The 24,824-nt window shown below is 41.2% G+C and overlaps 1 protein-coding gene across 8 annotated transcripts in view; it reads left to right on the top strand.

Annotated features, from left to right (window-relative positions):
• Positions 1-1,053: 1,053 nt before the first annotated feature.
• Positions 1,054-24,824, top strand: part of IKZF1 (IKAROS family zinc finger 1) — a 155,405-nt gene continuing 131,634 nt past the window's right edge. For all 8 annotated transcript variants that reach the window (XM_040431838.1, XM_040431837.1, XM_040431836.1 and 5 more), the window contains exon 1: positions 1,054-1,259. In XM_040431838.1, the coding sequence (XP_040287772.1) occupies positions 1,115-1,259 (145 nt within the window). In that variant the 5' untranslated portion in view covers positions 1,054-1,114. The remainder of the gene's footprint in view (positions 1,260-24,824) is intronic.

The following is a 24,824-nucleotide window of genomic DNA, read 5'->3' as shown; positions in this document are numbered from 1 at the left end:
TAAAAACTAAAGGGTTGGTTCAGGCTTTAGTAGGTGATAACCTGTCTTCAGTGTAACCCATCGCTAGCTGATCAGCAGGGTCTGACGCCCCGCACCTCTGAAATTACACAACTCTGTTAACTTTGTAGCTTGTCACTGCCCTCCTGCCCCAACTGGTGATCGAGCTGCACCCCAACTACTGATCAGTGGGGGGGGGGTGCGGTGTCAGACCGCCGCTGATCAGCTAGTGATAGCCTATTATGAGGATAGACAATCACTAAGTGAAGCCTGGACAATCCCTGCAAATAAAATCCCTAAATGAAGAAAAAAAAATGAAAAAAAAAAATGACAGTTTTTTTTATAAAAAATATTTGGTATCATTTATCCCTCATGAAGAATGCAATAAAAAGCCAGAATTTGTGTTTTTTTTCTTATCTGGGACTGAAAAATGCAATAACACCATGGCGCCAAACTATGTCATGCCAGTTTTCTGACAGACGGGGAATATAAATGTCTCCTTATATATATATTTGGTATCCCTGTAATTGTACTGCCCCCACAGAGTAAAGTTATCATGTTATTTATGCCTGAATTTTAAAAGACAATGTGGGTATTGCTATTATTTTCAGTCCCCCTAGAAAGAGTTAATAAAAGTTGATGACAAATATGTTCCCCAAAATGGTGTCCTTAAAAACTACAACCAGTCCCACAAGGAACAGCCCTCATAGGCAACAATGGGAGAAAAATTAAAAGGTTTGGGCTCTTGAAAAGGGACAACGAGAAAAATGTTGAATATTGCTCACAAGCAGTCAATTCACATGCTGCAGATTTCTTTGTGGGGAGCCATGTGCTTGCCACAACCCAATTCATGTGAATGGAAGGGAGTTTCGGACATTGCTGGACAAATGTGGCGCATGTAAGGTCCACCTTGCAGCAGCAGGTCTCTCCATCTGTGTGTGCAGCAGCCAGCTCGCACTGCAGTCTGAGGTAACCAGGGGACCAGTGTCCGGCGCTCACAGGGAGGTGTGTTCTCAGCTGACAGCACATCGTCAGTCTCCGCTCAGCCGGCAGGTCGCCTTTTAAATGGAAGTGGCGGGCACGGGCAGATCAGTACGGGACATGCCAGGCTGCTGTCATGTTGCACTGGAATGAGGAAGTGGAGTGGAGAGGGGTGGGACTGAGACCTGAGCTCCATCCCGCGGCGCCTCTCAGAGCAGCACATGGAGGAGCAGCGGCAGGGGACTGGGAGAGCTGTCTACAGCCAGCCCGCGGCAGAGCAGGTAACGCGGCGCCGCGGAGGGGATGCCCTGCGCTCCACATCTGACTGCTAGAGTCTGTCTGTGGGGATGGGTGTATCCCCAGCCTAGTGCGCTGCTATAGCATGGGCTTATCCTGCCTGCACAACTTTTACTGCATGTGCAGGGAGTCACACAAGTGCAACATGTTCCCCAAATTGTATACCTCAGCACACCAACACTGCCTAGTGTACTGCAACTTTCTAATCTGTCTGTCTATCCATCCATCCATCTATCCATCAATCATCTATCTATCTAGCTCTCTATCTATCTATTACCTATCCATCCATCAATTAATTATCTATCTATCTATCTATCTTCTATCTATCTCTTTGTCTAATAATCGAATCATTTAATTATCTATCCAATATTTAGCTATATAATTATCTATCTATCATCTATTATCTATCATCTCTATCTATCTATCTATCTATCTATCTTCTATCTATCTATCTATCTATCTATCTATCTATCTATCTTCTATCTATCTATCTATCTATCTATCTATCTATCTATCTATCTATCTTCTATCTATCTCTGTCTAATAATCGAATCATTTAATTATCTATCCAATATTTAGCTATGTAATTACCTATCTATCTTGTAGTCACACACATAATGCTTCTACATATATAAAATAGTTTTTGTGCTAAAAGCAGACAGAAATATATCGCTGTCTATAGAAATATAATGGCACTGTACACACAAAGAATAATTTCACATTCCTTTTTATATCTACAAGTTGGAGGGGCTTTGGTGCCACCTTTTTCCTAGTTCTGAACTTGGTGTTTTTGAAAGTTTGTAGAAGTATATACTGTATGTATAACTATATATTAGTGATGAGCAGCATAGGCAATATTCAAATTCGCAATATTTCTTGAATTTTTCGCCACAAAGTCATTGTTTACTTGATTGCAAAAATCGCCGATGCAATATATTTGCGCTAAATTCGCGATTAGAATATTCAACACTATTCGCGAATACGAATATATAGCACTATATTCGAAATATTCGTGAATTCTCGAAGTGGCGATATTCGCGATTAAAATTTGTGATTCGAATATTCGCGCTCAACACTACTATATATATATATATATATGAAACACAAATATGGTTTACACTAGTGTGCACACGTGCTGATATACACGAGCACTGTACACGATTATGTATGTGTCTTATATACAGAGTTTTTTCCAATTCCTAACTTTATTCCAGTTAGTTTGTCCTGTTTTTCAGTAATTTCATTGACATTTTCAGATAATGTCCATGTTGTCCTGAATCCGATAAGATAAGCGTTAGCATTCACTGTCATTCCCAGATCGTTCCTAGTGTTCCTCTGTAAATAGACCTCTCCGCATGTCATTTGCTTATACACATAATTAGGTCAATTAATCTTAAAGTGATTATTTGACACTCTTCTACATGCGTTATTTCACCTGCTGACAAAACAAGCAGCAAATGCTATTTGGAGCAGGCATTACTACTTCTTACAAGTTTGTAGTTTACAATCCTGAAGGTAATTTGATGAGCGTGTAGATTAATTTCGGTTGCTTTATCATTTTGATTTGCACGTTGTTATCCTCCCCATAAATTCTTTTCTTACATTGTACACGTACAGTAACTTGTAGGGTTGTCTTAAGAAAGTTGCGATCTGATGATTTCAATATCGTTATCATTTCTCCCATTATCTTCACATTTTTCGTATGGAGGGGAAATGATAAGACAAGGTGACTTTTTGGCTGAAAAAGCGTTCTTTTCTTAGGAGTTATTCACAAGTGGGGATGCCAGTTCCGATATATTCTACCAGAAAAATCTTAAAAATAACATATTTACTTGCATACATTTATTTGCAGCTATACTAGAGCAATATGTGTGTAAAACCAATCTAGCAGGATAAGTAATATACCGTATGCAAAGCACAACAAAATAATATCATGACAAATAGAGAAATGGGGAACAGGGTGGTTTAAGGAAGTTGTGAAACGACGCTGGACAGATAAGAAAGTGCATTGAAATGAACTACAGAAACATACTGTGCTACTGGTCGTATATAGGAGCATCGCTGTCTTTACGGCTAAACCCAGGAACAGTGAATATTGTGGATCAGTTTTGTTTTTTTGTGACATTGAGGAGGAGACCTATTAGACCTTGATGAGTAAAGTTATAGTCTCTGTGTTTGCAGATGGTCGTCTGTCAGGGAGCAGGTCACTGAAGGGTATGCTCAAATATTCACCTACTTCTTAGGATTCATCATCGCAACAGCGTATGAAGTGAAATGTCTCACTTTTTTTTTCTTATACATTTACTAGATACAAAGTCAGACTGACCATAAATTTCCATAGTGTACCATCCTACAATATGAAACCATATAATGAAGCATAGTTTCCATGTACACTTAGCTTTCATCCACTTAACATATGTTCTTTCCGTGTCCGTTCTCAATGGGTCCGCAAAAAAAACAGAAGTTACTCTGCGTGCATTCCGTTTCCCTATGTCCGTATTCCCGTTCCGCAAAAAAAAAGAACATGTCCTATTACTGTCCGCATTACGGACAAGGATAGTAACTGTTCTATCAGGGGCCAGCTGTTCCGTTCCTCAAAATACGGAATGCACACGGCCGTCATCTGTATTTTTTGCGGATCCGTTTTTTGTGGACCGCAAAATACATACGGTCGTGTGCATGAGGCCTAAAAAAGATCATAGATATTATGCGTCAGAGGGTGTGGTGCCCCATCTAAATATCAGATTCCATATCTACCACCGGGGCACCTTGACTCTATTGTAAAGTTAGGAAAGTTTAGCAAGAGTGCTCATTTCTCTGAACTTCACATGGAATTGCTATTTCATTCAGTTTACTTTTATTATTTATGTATTACATATATTTATACAATATTTTCATATCAATGGGCTTCTTTACAGGTGTCAAGCTGTACCTTAGAAGAATTGTGTAAGAGACTATAGTAAGGATACAGCCACTTGGTCAGGTTTCTTGATGCAGTTTTGGAAGCCAAAACCTGGAGTGAATTCAAAAAAGAGGAGAAGTCATATATGTCCTCTATACTTTCTCTCCTTTCTTGGTCCACTCCTGATTTTGGCTTCAAATACTGCATGCAGAAACCTGACCGTGTGGCCGTACCCTAAGGCTGGGTTCAGACCTGAGCGTATTTGATATGCGCGTTTAACGCGCGTTTTTGTCGCACGTTTTTTGCAATAGTAAACGCGCGTTTGACGCGCGTTTGTGTGATTGACTGCAGTGTCCTATGGCCACAAACGCGCGTCAAAACGCCCCAAAGAAGCTCAAGAACTTGTTTGAGCGTAGGGCGTGAGCGTAGGGCGTTTTTCAGCGCGTTCAAACGCGCTGTAAAACGCTCAAGTGAGAACCAGGGCCATAGGGAAGCATTGGTTTTCATGTGTTGAGCGTTTTACAGCGCGTTTGAACGCGCTGTAAAACGCTCAAGTGTGAACCCAGCCTTATACTGTGATGATAATTGGTAGTATGGAGCTGTGCTAAAAATGAGACATGAAAACTTCCTTCTGGACGTTGGGAATGGGTGTCTGAATTGAGGGAATGTAGAGCAAGGACAGGGTACGGCCACACGGTCAGGTTTCTGCATGCAGTTTCCCGAGCCAAAACCAGGAGTGAAATCAAAAAAGAGAAGTCGTATCTGTCCTTAATACTTTATCTTGTTTATGGTCCACTCCGGATTTTGGGCTTTTAAAACTGCTTAAAAAACCTAAACATGTGGTCATAACCTAAGAAGAACATGGCATCATTAGATCTCTGAAGATCTTTGGACACATATGTGCCAAATTTCTAACACAAATGTGCCAAAAAGGTTGCCGTTTAATAGTAGATTCACTTATTAGTTTTTAACTGGATTTTCAGTACTTTTTTAGTTGTGGTTTTTGCACCTGTGTTTTTTTGCAAAACAAATACAAAAATTATCTGGGAAATACGAAATGCAGGACACACATGCATTATTTTTTTTGGCTGCAAGTGTTTTGTTTTTCAGTTTGGTGTCTTGCAGCATGTTGAGACAATGGCGCTTTACCATCCCCTTATCTGTAGGTTAAAAATGCCTGAGAGGATAAATAAAAGCGGCATCCAAATACCATAAAAACGCATGCAGTCTGCAAATAAAACACTAGTGGTGTTATGACTTTTTTTAGCAGAAAAAAATGCCAAAACAACTATGTGTCTTATAAAGGTTTTACACTTACCTTAATAGTTTTAAAATGAGTTAAAAAAAAGGTATCGGGCTAAAGGAGTTTTAAAGATGTAAAATATTAGTGTGAATATATGCCAGGCATTAAATGACATAAGACATAAAAAAGTGTCTAAAGTGCCAAATATATTATGCCACGTTCAGTTACATTCACTTGAATGGGGATGAGCTGTAATACATCAGACTGGTTTTCCTGGTCCTGGACGAGCATTTTAATATGACTTCATAGGTCATATATAGAATAAATATCAAATGAGTTTTAATAAATAACATTAAAACCTATTGGCCCACATTCACATAGTGAGTGCACCCAGATTTTGGTATAACTTGCTCCAAACTAGACACAGTTTGGCGCATATATGATTACAGAAATTATCTGCGCCTAGCCCAACAAGGCGGTGAGGCTTAAAGGGGCGCTCTAATATGCAGCATTTAGTACCCACATTCTGCCACACTTCTGGTGTCAAATCCTGTCTCAAAATAAGCCAACCAATATTTGGTATAGAGTCTGAGAAAAATGTCCATCTTTGCAGCCTGAGCCCCTGTGATAAATCCGGTGCAGGTCTGGACACCCTGCCTAAATTTATGTCATATTTAGGATTAGGATATCTGCTCCATTGAAATTGGGAAGAGATTTGGATGAACTACAATGCATCTATCCAGATGGATGCTGTTGCATTTTATTTGCAAACTAGGTACCGGCTGAGGTGCCATTTAATACTGTCCCAATAATGTCGAACCGTTATATTTCCTTGTATATTACACAGCCATATAGACATATAGGGAAGAACTAGTACTCCACTTTTACTGATCCAACTTTTACAAATGATTGTTTCTCAATGCACTATATAAACCATTAAATGGCTTCATTAAGGGAGAGTTCACATCACAGTTATTTGTCCGTTCTTCTGATCCATCAGAACGGAAAAAAAAAATGGATCCACTAAAAAAAAGTCATAGTTTATTTTACAGGATCCTGTTTTTTTGGTTCTTCTGACAGATCAGAAGAATAGAAAAATAACCGTGATGTGAACTCTCCCCAAGATGTACAACCTGTCCTGCAAAAAAAAAAAAATCCTTCATACGGCTGTGTGAGTAATAAAAAGTTATAACTCTTTGAAGGGAAAAACCCAAAAGTCTTCCCAAAAATGTCCTTGGTCCTTAAGAGATTAATATATTTCCATGATTTCCATGGATTATGTTCAACATAATCCATGGAATCCATGAATATGGTTCAGCATGGCAAGTTTGCTGCAGACAGTCGTGACTGTTCTGTACATCGGAATGTGGTTTGTATAAATCCACGCACATTTAGTTGAAGAATTTACTGCAGTAAATATGTTAGCACATCCTAATACTAAAATAAAATTACAGCTTCCCTAAATTGAGCTTTCAAAAAGTTAGGGAAGCTAAATTCTGTATAACTATAATATTAGAATTGCATTGTCACTACTACTACACACACCATGCCATATAAAAAAGAAAACAAATCATCAGGAGAAATAAAATGGCCGCCGTCCTATTAGTGCACAGAAAACCTGTCCTAATTACACAGGAGGACATGCTACTTCAGAGCAGTGAGCCAAAGAGCTGCCTCATCTTCTATGATCCTGAATACAGTTTAATATGATCTTCAGCTAAATCTCTGTAGAAATGGAGTTCATGAGGAGGTGTGAAGTACAGAGGGGAGGGTGGGGGTGATGTGGATAAGAAGCAGCAGCACTTGTTTGCATTCTCTATTACCACAGTCTGTCTTGTCTGTACTCTCTGTACTTCATGTCTCTTCATGAACTCCATTCCTACAGAGATTCAGCTGAAGATCATATTAAACTGAGGATGGGGCAGCTCTTTACTTCAGTGCTTGGAAGTAACTTGTCCTCCTGTATGATTAGGACAGGTTTTGTTTGTATTACTAGGATGGCGGCCATTTTGTTTCTCCTAATGATTGCTCCCTAAACAAAATGAGCAATTATAACTAATGAAAGGTATATGGGAATATATTTAAAATAAAGTAATTAAGTATTTTAATTTTCTAAATTCCCGGAGAACCCCTTTATAGGGCTTCTCTCATATCAGTATCAGATTGGTGGTGGTGGTGGGAATGGGGGGTCCGACAACTTGCACTCCCACTGATTAGCTGATTCACTTAAATGGGAGCTGAACTGCAGTACACTGGCTCCATCCACTGTTTGTTTTCAGCAGCTGCCGAAAACAGTTTATCGGTGGGGATATCAGGTGCTGAACCCCACTGATCTGAAATTGATGACCTTTACTAAGGATTAGCCATTGTATAAGGCCTCTTTCATACGAACGATATGAATTTACTCCGGATGCGTTCAGGGTGCGTTCAGTGAAACTTGCACCATTTTGCAAGCATGTTCAGTCAGTTTTGTCTGTGATTGCGTTCTCTTGTTCAGTTTTTTCAGCATGGGTGCAATCTATTTTGATGCGTTTTTCACGTGCGTGAAAAAAAAACTGAAGGTTTACATTACATACATCAGTGAAAAAGGAGAAAAATCTCTCTTTCAAGTAAAACTTAAAAGAAAAACTATGGGGTTCATTTATTAAGACTGGCGTTTTGGCGTAGAAAATGATGATTGGCGTGAGCGGGGAGAAGTTGCAGATTTGGTCTACAATCTGCACCAGAAATACCCCTAATCTAGGTGTATTTCTGTTTCATAAATGACCCCCTATATGTCTTTGGTATCAATGTAATTATACTCAACCAGAGAATAAAGTTATAATGTTGGGCCAGATTTATCATGACTCTGACAGCTCACTCCACTTTCACATATGGCTAAAGTCAGTTTTAGCCAAGTCAGATTTATGATCGGCCCTTTAAGACTGTAATAAATGTGGTTTGACGGTAGCAGTTTATCCGTCAGTAAACAGCTTTACAAAAGTCGCACATCTTTATGAAAAAGTCGCACGTTTTTACGAAAGTCGCATGGTCTATTAAAAAGTCTCATAAGATAAGCATGGTCCTCACTGGAGTGAAATTGCGCATTTTTTTGCGACTTTTTAAATAGTCCCAATAGTAAATCTGTCTAGAGATTCATTTACATAAGAAAACACGCCCACTTTCAGAAAACTGGCAAGCATAGTGCAGAGCAGAAAAAAGTTGCAAATTTGTGCGCAGTTTTAGCGTTTGGGACTTTTTTTGGGACTTTTTCACTCCATTATTCTGACCTGAGCTAATGATAAATCTGGCCCATAATGTTATTTCAAATTTAAAATGTAAAAACTCAGTGGTAGTCTTGCTATTTTTTTCCCATCGCCCTCAAAAAGAGTTAATAAGTAAGTTATTCAGTAAGTTATGTGTACCCCAAAATGGTTCCTTTCAAAAAAAAAAAAACTGCTAAGGCTCCTTTCACATGGGCGAGTATTCCGCTCGGATGCAATGCGTGAGGTGAACGCATTGCACCCGCACTGAATACCGACCCATTCATTTCTATGGGGCTGTTCAGATGAGCGGTGATTTTCACGCATCACTTATGCGTTGCGTGAAAATCGCAGCATGCTCTATATTCTGCGTTTTTCACGCAACGCAGGCCCCATAGAAGTGAATGGGGTTGCGTGAAAATCGCAAGCAAGTGCGGATGCGGTGCGATTTTCACGCACGATTGCTAGGAGACGATCGGGATGGAGACCCGATCATTATTATTTTCCCTTATAACATGGTTATAAGTAAAATAGGGCTGGAGGGGTTAAAAAAAAATAATAATAATTTAACTCACCTTAGTCCACTTGATCGCGATGCCGACATCTCCTTCTTCTGTCTACTTTGTTGAATAGGACCTGTGGTGAGCATTAAATACAGTTACAAGACCTTTGATGACGTCACTCCGGTCATCACATGGTACATCACATGATCTTTTACCATGTGATGGATCATGTGATGACCGGAGTGACGTCATCAAAGGTCCTGTAACTGTATTTAAAGCTCACCACAGGTCCTATTCAACAAAGGAGACAGAAGGAGATGCCGGGCCGCGATCAAGTGGACTAAGGTGAGTTAAATTATTATTTATTTATTTTTTTAACCCCTCCAGCGCTGTTTTACTTTGCATTCTGTATTCAGAAGGCTATTACTTTCCCTTATAACCATGCTATAAGGGAAAATAATACAATCTACAGAACATTGATCCCAAGCCCGAACTTCTGTGAAGAAGTTCGGGTTTGGGTACCAAACATGCGCGATTTTTCTCACGCGAGTGCAAAACGCATTACAATGTTTTGCACTCGCGCGGAAAAATTGCGGGTGTTCCCGCAACGCACTCGCACATTTTCCCGCAATGCCCGTGTGAAAGGGGCCTAAATCCACAGAAAAAAAAAAGGTTTTTTTAGCAATTGGAATGTGGAGATGAAAAAATAAATTGCTGTCACTAAGGTCCAAAACAGGTTGGTCACTAAGGGGTTAAAGGGATAATGCTGTCATCAAATTTTATTTTATTTTATTAACAACTTATATGTGAATTTTCTATGTAATTTTTGGGTGGTTGAAAGTCATATGATGTATTCTGCTTCCTGTCCTGGGTCTTAAACTTTCTCTTTGTTTGGACTTTTAGCACGGCAAACAGTCTCTCGGTTTTCCAGGACTTGGATAGTGATGGCCTATTCTTAGGATCAGTCATCAGTATTAGATGAGTGGGTCTGACACCCCCAACGATCATCTGTTTTAGGCAGCCATTGGCGTTGGAGACTATACAGTGGACGGATGGCTCCGTCCATTGTTTTTTGCTTTCTAGCGCCGCCATACTGCAGCTCAGGTTCCATTCACTGCAGAACATGAACAAAACCACTACACAGTTGATAGAACCTTGTATTTCTGGCTCCGTCCACTAGTTTTCGGTGCTGGTGGATTTCTGAATCAGCAGAGTGTTAGATCCCCACTGATCTGATATTTATGATCTAATCTGGTGATAGTCCATCAATATATAAGTACCAGAAAACCCCTTCAACTTATCAGTCAGGCACATAACTGCAACCAGAGAGGGAAGGGGCTAGTGACTCAGTGAGAGCATCACACATTACACATCACACAGCTATACAGGAGATCTTATCAATTCTGATGACTCCTATAGAAGGGAAATATTTTGTACTTAATTTTTAAAGGCATAGTACTGCCAAAATGAAGACGAAAAAACAGCCAAACATTCTACAAAATGTTTTCTATGAATATTGAGTTTAAAAATACCGCTTTCTGATGGTTGTCCCCTTAAAGTTTTATTGATTGATTTACTGATAAAAAAAATAAAATCACAATCATTGACATATTTTTTAATTTTGAGATTTCTGAATTGAATTAGATACACATAGTTATACATTATTTTTTGAATTTTAATCTTTAAAGTTTCAGTAAAGATCCTTTTGCAACACAGCACAGAGGATAAAAAGGCGAGGAGGCAAATGAGAACAGGAAATGGGGTTTTCCTGTTTATGTTACTGCTAGGTGTGAAGTGGAACGTTAAAGAAATTATTAAAGAAGAACTTTAAGGCCTTTTTCACATATAGATTGTGTTTGGGCAAAAACCGATGGTTTTACAATTGAGTTCAGTATGCACATTTTTCCCATCCGAATTGTATCTGGACTGTATGCGTTTTTAACGCAAGTGAAGTAAAACTGAAGAATAACAATCTACATCTAGTAACCAACAGTCAAAAACGCATTGCATCCGAGTATCTTCCACTTTTCACTCATTTTTATGGAGCATGAGCTGTGTGAAAAGCACGCAATATAGAACAGGCTGCGATTTATCCTGAATGCAGAGATCATGTGTGGAAAACGGTCAGTCTGGATGCTGTGTTTGCTTCACGCATCGCACCCGGATGGAAAACTCGCTTATGTGAAAGAGGCTTAAGACCTCTTTCACACGAGTGATACAGATTGTGTCAGGATCTGTTCCGAAAAAAATGATGTTTTGCAAGCAAGTTCAATCAGTCTTGTATACGATGGTGTTTATTGATTACGGTTTTTTCTGCGCAGATGCAATCAGTTTTTTATGCGTTTTTATAACGTGTGAAGAAAAACTCAGGAATGATACTCAACATCTCTTAAGCAACCATCAGTGATAAACGCATTGCATCCAGATGCCTTCTGTTTTTCACGGAAGGCCCATTCACTTCTATGGAGCCAGGGCTGCAAAAAAAAACGCACAATATAGAACATGGTGTCATTTTTCCTGAACACACAGATGATGCATGAAAAACGACGCTCATGTGAAATGATGGGTCAGGATTCAGTCCGGATGCTATACGTTTGCTACACGAATTGCATTCAGATGGAGAACTCACTTGTGTGAAAGAGCCATAAAAGGGGAAAACAATTCTCCTTGATGCCCCTTCCATTAACAATTATTAATGCAACAGAGGGTCTCTGCTGCTTCTCCCACTCATGGACTTCTGTTGCCAAACAACTGGACAATATTTGGGCTGAGAAGCAAACTGTTCGGTAACAACAGCAGAAAACGTATTTAGATTTAGGCCTGTTTCACACAGTCAGTGTATGGTCAGTATTTTGCATCAGTGTTTGGTCAGTATTTGTAAGCCAAAACAAGAAGTGGAACCTACAGAGAAAAGGTATAATAGAAATATTTGTGCCTCTTCTGTTTTGGACCAAATCCTAGTTTTGGCTTCTAAATACTAATGCAAAAATACTGGCCAAATACTGACCGTGTGAAAGAGGCCTTTGGCTATTATTTTATATTCACAATACTCAGGACTTCTCAATGTGAGACATAACTGACTGCCCTCAGCACATTACATGAGCAGGCTTTCAATTCAGCGGCCTCCATACAGTATATTGCTACATTTGCTCAACCTCTTTATCCCTTTGGCAACCTATGAAGTACGTTTAGAGCTCTGTCGCTAGGCAGTTAGCGCAGAAGACCCTAAATGTACAGCACAGGGTTGGTGAGGGTACAGGAGTTGTTCCTACACCATCCGCAGCTATATATTACAGCTGACAGTCTACTGCAGTGGATGGGATTGCAGATAACGCCTCTCCCAGCCACTTAACACGTCAGCAATCAGATAGACGGGGGGTTATTTCGACCTAACAGCAATGTGCTCATGGCTTTCAATGGCAGCTGGGGACCTTAAAGGGGTTTTCTAGGTTATAAATGATGACCTATCATGATAGATGACCTATCGGTTAATTGGGAAATAAAAATTGTATGGGTCTCATAATATGACAACACAAAACCAAATGATTTTTTAAGCAAGTGTTTTCATTGTAAAAAGTAGTAAAGCTGAATTGTATTGTGAATAGGAGTATTAAAACATAACATTTACTAGATCATTTAAAATAAATACCACTTGGTAAGAAACATCAACATCACTATTTGAGGTGAGACACAGCACTTGCATGGGACACTTCTCATGCTAAGGCTCGGATACGACTTACTACATATCCGGATTGAAAGTAGGAGGCTAAAACGATCTTCTTTCATTATCCCTGAATACTTCTGTGAAGTCCCCTGATGAGGTCTGGAGTCTAGGACCGAAACATGGCATGTAGGGCTTTGTAATTAGGGCTAAATATAGCACAAGGCCCATACTGAGGGACAGGATCGGTATGGGGTCGCCCCTGTCGGGGCGGGTGCTCCATGTGTGCTAGGCAGGTGCTCAAACAGCCCCTTACCCCTATATAGGTAGGAAAGACATAACAGGGTTGTATAGGAGTGCCATATTGCCTATAGACATCAGCACCTTGGTCACACTGGTTCCGGTTGTTCATCTATTACCTGAACCATCCTCCACAGGCCGTGGAATCCACGAGACCTGGTAAGATCCACCCTTTATTTACCTTTATGCTGTAGTGGAGGTGTATGTTTTTGATGTTTCTCACCAAGTGGTATTTATTTTAAATGATCTAGTAAATGTTATGTTTTAATACTCCTATTCACAATACAATTCAGCTTTATTTGGGTGTGAATATATACACAATTTTCACTTGTGTGTTGGTATAATTAATATTGTGTAAAAAGTAGTAAAACATGAAAAATATACATTTGGCATCACAGTAATTAAACTGACACTGAGTTTTTTATTTCTTTATAATGTATCCACAAATTATGGCAATGAAAGATATAAACCATCCCACAAAAACAAGCCTTAATACAGCAAAAAAATCGACAAAAATTATAATGTTATGACTCTGACTAATCCATATTTGTGGATACAAATAGGGGGGACATGGTGCAAGTATTACAGTTATTTTATTACTCACCTGGATTCAGATGGGGATGGTACTGGCATAAGAAACCACTGGAGAAACTTGATTGGAGGAGACAGCAACAGACGATCATGAGAAGGTACCTATAAAATAAAAGAAAAGACCATTACTGCGCACTGACGTAAGTGGCAGTGAAGAAACCCCCTCCTAACCCCCCCCCCCCCTCTTTTTTATCCCTTAGAAATGTAACGGTGCTGAGTATGGGGTAAAGTCGCCCTTGTGGGCGGACAAATTGTTGTTGTTGGTTATTCATACAGGGAGTGCAGAATTATTAGGCAAGTTGTATTTTTGAGGATTAATTTTATTATTGAACAACAACCATGTTCTCAATGAACCCAAAAAACTCATTAATATCAAAGCTGAATATTTTTGGAAGTAGTTTTTAGTTTGTTTTTAGTTTTAGCTATTTTAGGGGGATATCTGTGTGTGCAGGTGACTATTACTGTGAATAATTATTAGGCAACTTAACAAAAAACAAATATATACCCATTTCAATTATTTATTTTTACCAGTGAAACCAATATAACATCTCAACATTCACAAATATACATTTCTGACATTCAAAAACAAAACAAAAACAAATCAGTGACCAATATAGCCACCTTTCTTTGCAAGGACACTCAAAAGCCTGCCATCCATGGATTCTGTCAGTGTTTTGATCTGTTCACCATCAACATTGCGTGCAACAGCAACCACAGCCTCCCAGACACTGTTCAGAGAGGTGTACTGTTTTCCCTCCTTGTAAATCTCACATTTGATGATGGACCACAGGTTCTCAATGGGGTTCAGATCAGGTGAACAAGGAGGCCATGTCATTAGATTTTCTTCTTTTATACCCTTTCTTGCCAGCCACGCTGTGGAGTACTTGGACGCGTGTGATGAAGCATTGTCCTGCATGAAAATCATGTTTTTCTTGAAGGATGCAGACTTCTTCCTGTACCACTGCTTGAAGAAGGTGTCTTCCAGAAACTGGCAGTAGGACTGGGAGTTGAGCTTGACTCCATCCTCAACCCGAAAAGGCCCCACAAGCTCATCTTTGATGATACCAGCCCAAACCAGTACTCCACCTCCACCTTGCTGGCGTCTGAGTCGGACTGGAGCTCTCTGCCCTATCCAGCCACGGGCCCATCCATCTGGCCCATCAAGACTCACTCTCATTTCATCAGTCCATAAAACCTTAGAAAAATCAGTCTTGAGATATTTCTTGGCCCAGTCTTGACGTTTTAGCTTGTGTGTCTTGTTCAGTGGTGGTCGTCTTTCAGCCTTTCTTACCTTGGCCATGTCTCTGAGTATTGCACACCTTGTGCTTTTGGGCACTCCAGTGATGTTGCAGCTCTGAAATATGGCCAAACTGGTGGCAAGTGGCATCTTGGCAGCTGCACGCTTGACTTTTCTCAGTTCATGGGCAGTTATTTTGCGCCTTGGTTTTTCCACACGCTTCTTGCGACCCTGTTGACTATTTTGAATGAAACGCTTGATTGTTCGATGATCACGCTTCAGAAGCTTTGCAATTTTAAGAGTGCTGCATCCCTCTGCAAGATATCTCACTATTTTTGACTTTTCTGAGCCTGTCAAGTCCTTCTTTTGACCCATTTTGCCAAAGGAAAGGAAGTTGCCTAATAATTATGCACACCTAATATAGGGTGTTGATGTCATTAGACCACACCCCTTCTCATTACAGAGATGCACATCACCTAATATGCCTAATTGGTAGTAGGCTTTCGAGCCTATACAGCTTGGAGTAAGACAACATGCATAAAGAGGATGATATGGTCAAAATACTCATTTGCCTAATAATTCTGCACGCAGTGTATATATTAATGGTTTATGGTTTTAACAATGGAGTTTTAATGTAATAAGTACAGGTAACATTAGGCACTGTGGCCAATTATATTCCACTAATAAACTTTAATATTTCTTCAAGATGAGACTAATCTATTAATTAATGACAAAAAAGATAGGTTATAATTGGGTTATATGACACCATGAGCAGCGATGAAAAACCAACAAATTGGGTCCTCAAGACCCAAAATAGCTGCATGCTTATTTGTAAGAACCTGATCTATCATTCTGGTTTTGTCTTTGTTTTGTAGTAAATTGTGACTTTTCTGTCCTTTTACCTGTAAGACACATTTATCAGTAGTCTGGGACAGGCTAAAGTTATTTTTTACTCAGTTTAAGAAATCCAGCTGTTTGTGGGCATTCCTGTGGTGTATGTTGGTTTGTTGCCTTATTTATCATCGGGAAGCAAGTGAAGATAAGTCAAGTTGTGATAGTTTGCCTGTGTTAAAGGGGTTGTTCCATGACCCAGAGCCAAGCTTCAACTTGTCCCCTGTTGATAAAATCAAGGTCCACAATTTTCAAACCAGCTCCTGGATCTGAATACTTTTGTAATTGCATGTAATTAAACATTTAGCATAGCTACTAAGTTATTCAATAAAACGTATCTATATAGCGCCGCCTGCAGTTTGTTCTTTTTCTTATTTCTTTGTCCTTCTCACTGAGATGGCCGCACATGCTCAGTTTCATTTTTCAACCAGTCCTGAGCTGTGATAGGGAGAACATGGACACACCTCCTTAGCTTCAGCAGAAAAGACACTCCCCTTGAGCTGTCAGCTTGATATAAATCTAGCAGTGCAATGAATGGGGAGATCTCTGGATCCATGTGAGGTACAGGTCTCGTTCTAGCTTTGTTACAAAGATGTTGTCATGTACTATATGATATCTGATTTTCATATTTTACATTATTCAGGGGATAACCCCTGTAAGATCGTCATTTTCGATGCCGTCCCTAATAAAGCTCTAAGCTAGCGGTGGTTACGCCAAAGTTATGAAGAGGCCGGCGCCTCTTCTCTTGATACACCGCCAGTTCTTAATGTAAGCCAGCTTCCGAGCTGTCTTACATTTAGACCTTTTTCTATGCCTGAAACCAGCGTAGAATATGGTAAATGAGACTTATCTTTTAGTAATGGCATGAGTAGGGAGAAGTTGCAAATTACAGCGCAACTAGCTGTTGCGATGCAATCTGCACCTGAAATATGTCTAATACATTTAGCGTATTTCGGTTTAATAAATGACCCCTTTAGTCTTTATAGAATTACATTGTATGCTATTTTTCTCCAAATGTTTTGCTTTGTGAAACTTTGTGGACATTTTTCATGGTTATAGCTGGTCAATGAGCAAATAATATATAATCAGAGAAAAAAACTGTATCCTAACACTGAAATTAAAACTCTAACACTTGGTTGCAAAAGTACAGTAGAAATTCAAACACCTGTTGTAGGCATCCTTGCACATTTCTGAAGATAAACCTGCTATAAGGTGAGCAATATGCTAAACAGATATCACTTAAGTCTCAAGAAATATGTTCTTATTTCCTAGCCCATATTACAGCTGCTGAGTAAAACATTTCTATAAAGTGTTAATACATGCTCATTTACCACAATTGTGGTTGCAGTTCCAAGTTTTGTCACAGTTTCTATGGAAAACTGCAATAGCACGGTTCACCATGTAAGGCCTCATGCACGCGACCGTGACGTTTTTTGCGGTCAGCAAACGTGGATCCGCAAAAAACGGAAGCCGCCCGTGTGCCTTCGCAATTTACGGAACAGGCGGCCCATTGTAGAAATGCCTATTCTTGTCCGCAAAACGAACAAGAATAGGACATGCTATATTTTTTTTGCGGGGCCACGGAACAGAGCAACGGATGTGGACAGCACACGGAGTGCTGTCCGCATCTTTTGCGGCCCCATTGAAGTGAATGGGTCCACAACCGAGCCGCAAAAAATGCACCTCTTATGCGGACCACAACAACGGTCGTGTGCATGAGGCCTAAGACTGCGATTGTGGATTTAACATGTGGTACCATGATGACAGTGTTCGATTATTAATTTTTGCTCCAGTGAAGATAGCCGAGAAAAAGACAGACACTGGTCTCTGATATCCCCTGCGCTACTGGCTGATGCGCATAATTTATGATGAGGCATATAGTAGGCGCATCCTCTGGCAACAGTACTCTATGGCAGCTTGTAGATTTCTGTCTTCATTTACTCCAGAACAGAGGTGTAAATGCAAATAAATGTCTTGGGCCCCGCCCTTGCCATGCCCCCTTTTCATTAAGTAATGATGACGGAGTAGAAATGGCATTTGCAACACAGGGTTTTACGCCAGAAAAGTGTCATGGGGCAATGTTAAATTCCTCCCTTAGAGCTCATTCACACGGCTGTTGCTTGGTCATTCCCATATTGCGGCCCGCAAACAATATGCGGACACTGGCTGTGTGCACCATGCATCGCGGATGCGGACCCATTCACTTGAATGGGTCCGCAATCTGGAAGGTCGGTGTGGAACGGAGGCACGGAACCCCACCCGTGGGGTTTCTCTCTGTGCCTCTGCAGCTCAAAAGGACGAGGACAGATCACAGACCCCAGATTCTTCAAGTAGAATGGGTCTGGATCCGTCACAACAGCCGCACGGATTGTGCCCGTGCAGTGGGAATTGCAAATTGTGGACCCCAATGTACGGAATGGCCGTGCAACAGCCCTGTGCATGAGGCCTTAATGTAATAAACTTTTTTATGATTAGTAAGCCATCCACACTCTCTATTTCTTATTTATTTTTCTTTTTTGTCTATTATTTGAAAAAAAGAACAGGAGCCCTAAGAGGCTGCTCATACATGATGTAGTTTGAAACAAATAACATGTACAGGTGTGGTTTAGAAGTTACCGGTGGATCCTGCTACTGGACAGCATCATGAACGGGTACCCTAACAGCACAAAATAGGAATTAGGGGAGAGATTTATCAAACTGGTGTAAAGAAGAACTGGCTTAGTTGCCCATAGTAACCAATCAGATTTCACGTTTCATTTTCCAAAGGAGCTGTGAAAAATGAAAGGTGGAATCTAATTGGTTGCTATGGGCAACTAAGCCAGTTGTACTTTACATCAGTTTGATAAATCTCCCCCTTGGTTTTTACAAATGTCATTCATCTGGATTCTATGGGGGAGATTTATCAAACTGGTGTAAGGTAGAACTGTCTTAGTTGCCCATAGCAACCACTCAGATTCCACCTTTCATTTTCCAAAGGAGAAAAATGAAAGGTAGAATCTGATTGGTTTCTGTAGGCAACTAAGCCAGTTCTACCTTACACCAGTTTGATAAATCTCCCTCTATGTTTTTTCTAATGCACAACAAAGCAGTGGCAAAAACATTTTGCAAATATGGAGCCTCTCTTGTGCATGTGTTTGGTATTGAAGTTTAACCTCTTGGGGACACAGGGCGTACAGGTACGCCCTGATGTCCCGGTACGCCCTGTGTATTTCCGATCATCACCGCGCGGCGGGCGGTGATCAGAACAGAGTGCCTGCTGAAATCATTCAGCAGTCAGTCTGTGACAATGCCGAGGGGGGTCCTGTGACCCCCCCCGTATCGGCGATCGCAGCAAACCGCAGGTCAATTTGCTGCGTTTCCGGATTATTCGGGTCTCTAGTGACCCGATAACCCGGAATAGGATGGTGATCGGTGGTGTGATAATACACCACCAATCACCATCCTTAGATCCTGAGAGGGGATGGTGACATCGCCTCTCAGGATCGCTTCCGATTGGCTGGACAGGCGGCGGGTGTTAACTTCCCCCAGCTCTGCTCTCCTCCTCCACACTGCTTCCTGGAGTGAGAGAGCAGCCCATCGTCCAGCTCCTGAGCCCAGCACCCCCACTAAGCCACCATAGTGCCATCTGGCACTAAAAAGGTACCTAGGGACAGGTTAGGGAGAGCTTAGATTAGGCAGGGATACTCAGGGAAAGTTTAGGGGAAAAAAAAAAAACTTTGATTTTTGCATTACCCTGATCGGGTGTCTGGGGTCCACAGCACACTCAGCTGTGTAACCCTAGACCCCTCAGGGGTGCTGCAGATTGCCTCCCTGCCCCCCCCCACCCCCTCCACACACATTTTTTTTTGTGTGCCCTGACTGTGGCTGGCACTCTTAGTGTCCGGCCACTGTTAGCGCATCGCCCACCCCACCGCTGATCAGCTTCGGACCGCTGATCAGCAAGTTTAAATCTTTTTTATTTTATTTTTATTTTTTGGGGCTTTCTTTTTTTTTTATTTAGTTTTTTTTTTTCTGTTAGATTTAGGGTAAGTATGCGAGCACCCGTGCCCCCCCACACACGCACACTAAATAAAGTTTTCCACACACACACACTCCCCTATGGCCTGCCAGACGTTCTCGGCCGAGGAGGCATACGCCCTGCTTGCCTCCGACTACGAGAGCCCCAGTGAGGACGACCCCACTTTCCTCTTGTCATCTGCGTCCTCGTTATCATCTAGAGATGATGATGAGCCCCCAAGGCGGCGGAGACGCCACCAGGCGGAGCAAGGGGACCCCCATGCCAGGGACCCTGTGGCCCACACTAGTACGAGCAGCTCTGGGGCTCATACTAGTTTTCTAGCCCACCAGATAAGTCCACCTGAGCCCCCTACCAGTGATCTTGCATGGTGTACCCCAGAGGATTTTGAGCCAGTGATTCCTGATTTTGTTGGCCAACCAGGAATCCAGATTCCCACATTGGGCTTCACTGAATATGACTATTTTAGTTTTTTTTTTCAGTGACCACTTTGTGAATCTGATGGTGGAGCAAACGAACTTGTTCGCCCAACAGTTCATTGCTCAACACCCGGGCTCCTTTTTGGCTAGCTCCGGTGGCTGGACTCTGGTCAGTGCATTCGAGGTGAGGACATTTTGGGGCCTCGTGCTGCACATGGGCCTAGTCAAAAAACCCAGTGTAAGGCATTACTGGAGTGGGGACGTCCTCTACAAGACCCCACTCTACTGTATGGCCTTGACACGTTCCCGTTTTGATGCCATCTGGAAATGCCTAAATTATGCAGATAATGCAGCAAATTTTTGGAGGCCTATGTACCATATGTCGCTGTTGATGAGTCTCTCATTGCCTTCAAGGGGAGACTCATTTTCCGCCAGTATGTTCCCTCTAAGCGGGCGAGGTATGGCGTGAAGCTGTACAAACTTTGCGAGAGTACCTCAGGGTACACTTACAAGTTTTGTGTGTATGAGTGGCGAGTTTCCCGTATTTAACCCCCACTCTGGATGTTAGCGGGAAAGTCGTGTGGGACCTTATGCACCCACTGCTAGATAAGGGTTACCACCTGTACGTGGATAACTTTTATACTAGTATCCCCTTGTTCCAGTCCCTCGCCGCCAGATCCACGTCCACTTGTGGGACCGTGCGGAAAAATCAACGTGGCCTCCCTACCCACCCCCTCCAGGTACCTATCCCCAGGGGTGAGACCCGTGCCCTTACCAGTGGAAACCTGTTACTGGTCAGATATAAGGACAATAGGGATGTCCTTGTACTGTCCACAATTCACGGTAACGGCATCACCCCTGTCCCTGTGCAATGGTCCTCAAGCCCAATTGTATCGTGGACTACAGTTAGTATATCGGGGGAGTTGATCTCTCTGATCAAGTCCTCAAGCCATATAATGCCATGCGCAAAACCCAGGCATGGTACAAAAAAGTTGTGGTCTACTTGGTACAGGTTGCCTTGTACAACTCTTTTGTGCTGTCCCGGAGCGCTGGCAACACAGGGAAATTCCTGCAGTTCTATGAGGCAGTCCTCAAGGCCCTGATCTTTTCTGACCGAGAAAGAGCAGGCCGGAGTACCTCGGGAACTGGAGGCGCCCGGATCGTCCCTGGCCAACACTTTCCAGGTGTGGTCCCCCATACTGGAAAGAAGGGACAGTCCCCAAAAAAGTGCAGAGTGTGTCACAGGAGGGGGATACGGAAGGACACCACCACACAGTGTGACTAGCGCCCTGATCATCTGTCCTCTGCATTGACGGTTGCTTCAGGGGGAGAACAACACTTCCATGGAGTACTAAATTTATAATCCCCTTCCCCAATTTTAATTCTATTTGGCCACAGACAATCGCCCAGAAAAAAAAAAAAAAAAAAACTATGGCTCTCATGACCTAACTCCTCAGATGAACACAGTCAAAAAAATAAAAATAAAAATGGTGTAAAAAATGGCTTTTTTTACACCGTTTTTATTTTATTTTTTTGACTGTGTTCATCTGAGGGGTTAGGTCATGTGTTATTTTTATAGAGAAGATTCTTACGGACGCGGCAATACCTAATATGTCTACTTTTTAGCATTTATTTAGGTTTTACACTATAATATCCTTTTGTAAACGGAAAAAATATTTTTGTATCTCCATAGTCTGAGAGTCATTTTAATTTTTATTTTTTTTAGCCGATTGTCTTAAGTAGGGGCTCATTTTTTTGCGGGATGAGAGGACGGTTTTATTGGCAATATTTTGGGGTGTATATGACTTTTTGATCGCTTGCTATTGCACTTTCTGTGATGTAAGGTGACAATAAAAAATAGCATTTTTTTGTCACCTTACATCACAAAAAGTGTAATAGCAAGCAATCAAAAAGTCATATGCACCCCAAAATAGTGCCAATAAAACCGTCCTCTCATCCTGCAAATAATGAGCCCCTACTTAAGACAATAGGTTAAAAACTAAAAAAAAAAATGACTCTCAGACTATGGAGACACTAAAATGTTTTTCTTTTTTGTTTAAAAAAGGATATTATAGTGTAAAACCTAAATAAATTTAAAAAAGTAGACATATTATGTATTGCCGCGTCCATACGAATCTGCCCTATAAAAATAACACATGACCTAACCCCTCAAATGAACACAATAAAAAAAAAAAACGGTGTCAAAACAGCTATTTATTTCCGTTAACAAAGCAAGGGTTAACAGTCAAACAAAACTCTATATTTATTACCCTGATTCTGTAGTTTTGAGAAACACCCCATATGTGGTCGTAAAATTCTGTATGGCCAAACGGCAGGGCGCACAAGGAAAGGAGCGCCATATGGTTTTTGGAATGCAGATTTTACTGGACTGGTTTTTTGACACCATGTCCCATTTGAAGCCCCCCTGATGCACCCCTAGAGTAGAAACTCCATAAAAGTGACCCCATATAAGAAACTACCCCCTCAAGGTATTCAAAACTGATTTTACAAACTTTTTTTTTAACCCTTTAGGTGTTCCACGAGAGTTATTGGCAAATGGAGATGAAATTTCAGAATTTCCATTTTTTGTAACCTTGCCTCACAAAAATGTAATATAGAGCAACCAAAAATCATATGTACCCTAAAAATATCCCCTACTAAACTGCCACCTTATCCTGTAGTTTCCAAAATGGGGTCACTTTTTTGGGAGTTTCTACTCTAGGGGTGCCTCAGGGGGGCTTCAAATGGCACATGGTGTAAATAAACCAGTCCAGCAAAATCTGCCTTCCAGAAACCATATGGTGTTCCTTTCCTTCTGTGCCCTGCCGTGTGCCCGTACAGTAGTTTATGACCACATATGGGGTGTTTCTATAAACTACAGAATAAGGGCAATAAATATTGAGTTTTGTTTGGCTGTTAACCCTTGCTTTGTTACTGGAAAAAATTGATTAAAATGGAAAATTTGCCCAATAAATTTTATTCTGAAATTTAATCTTCATTTGCCAATAACTCTTGTGGAACACCTAAAGGGTTAATAAAGTTTGTAAAATCAGTTTTGGATACCTTGAGGGGTGTAGTTTCCAAAATGGGGTCACTTTTGTGGAGTTTCTACTCTAGAGGTGCATCAGGGGGGCTTCATATGGAACATGGTGTAAATAAACCAGTCTAGCAAAATCTGCCTTCCAGAAACCATATGGTGTTCCTTTCCTTCTGCGCCCTGCCGTGTGCCCGTACAGTAGTTTATGACCACATATGGGATGTTTCTATAAACTACAGAATCAGGGCAATAAATATTGAGTTTTGTTTGGCTGTTAACCCTTGCTTTGTTACTAGTAAAAATGGATTAAAATGGAAAATTTGCCCAAACATTGAAATCAGGGTTTGCGAGGTACTATTTCTCCTTGGGTACAGAGCGCCTTAGTCAGTGTGAGGAGACTTATAGGCCATACATGCTCCTCTGGAATTCTGGGAAGAAAAGGGAATGAATTCTGGGAAAGAATCCTTACTGAATAGATGCTTGCTTCCAGTACACTGTGCACCATCTTGATCTGTGAACCGTATTCAGAGAAATAACCCTTTTTATGTTATGCTAATGAGCCCCTTAGGCATTGCCATTGCACCCCGAGGTTCTGCTCCTTTTCCCTGGAGGAAATGCAGAGGCGGCGGGCGGTGCTGGGCTCCTTCACAGTGGGCGTGGCTGGGCTCCTGAAACTAGCCTCATTTGCATATATATAAAATAGTTTATTTGATTGAATAAAAGCACTCAGAGCTATGGGAAATGTATATTGTGGATTTGCTAGTGGCGATCTAGCAGCACATGTCCTCAGCTCTATAGGCTCAAACTAGCTGACAGAATCCCTATAAGACCAGTGTCTAAAACGCCAGTCTTAATAAATGGAATGGAGTGGTAGAGAGCAGGTACAGTCTTCAGACCCTTTCACTTTTTTCACATTTTGTTGTTTTTCTCCATCATTCTTCACTCAATACCGCATAATGACAAAGTGAAAACAGAATGTTCAAAATCTTTGCTAATTTATTGAAAAGGAAAAAACTAAATATTGCATTGACATAAGTATCCAGAGTTTCAGACCATTTACTTAGTACTTAGGCTGCTTTCACACTCGCGTTTGGTGCGGATCTGTCATGGATCTGCACAAACGCATCCGTTCAGATAATACAACCGCATGCATCCGTTCAGAACGGATTCGTTTTTATTATCTTTAATATAGCCAAAACGGATCCGTCTTGAACACCATTAAAAGTCAATGGGGGACGGATCCATTTTCTATTGTGCCATATTGTGTCAGTGAAAATGTATCCGTCCCCATTGACTTACATTTTGTGTCAGGACGGATCCGTTTGACTCAGTTTCGTCAGACGGACACCAAAGCGCTGCAAGCAGCGTTTTGGTGTCCACCTCCAAAGCAGAACGGAGCCAAACTGAGCCAAATTGATGCATTCTGAGCGGATCCTTATCCATTCAGAACGCATTAAGGGCAAAACTGATCTGTTTTCGACCGCTTGTGAGATCTCTGAACGGATCTC

Source organism: Bufo bufo, chromosome 5, assembly GCF_905171765.1.
Source record: "Bufo bufo chromosome 5, aBufBuf1.1, whole genome shotgun sequence".
Classification (NCBI taxonomy): Eukaryota; Metazoa; Chordata; class Amphibia; order Anura; family Bufonidae; genus Bufo; species Bufo bufo.
The sequence above is the reverse complement of the archived record's forward strand: the minus strand, read 5'-3'. Positions and strand labels throughout refer to the sequence as shown.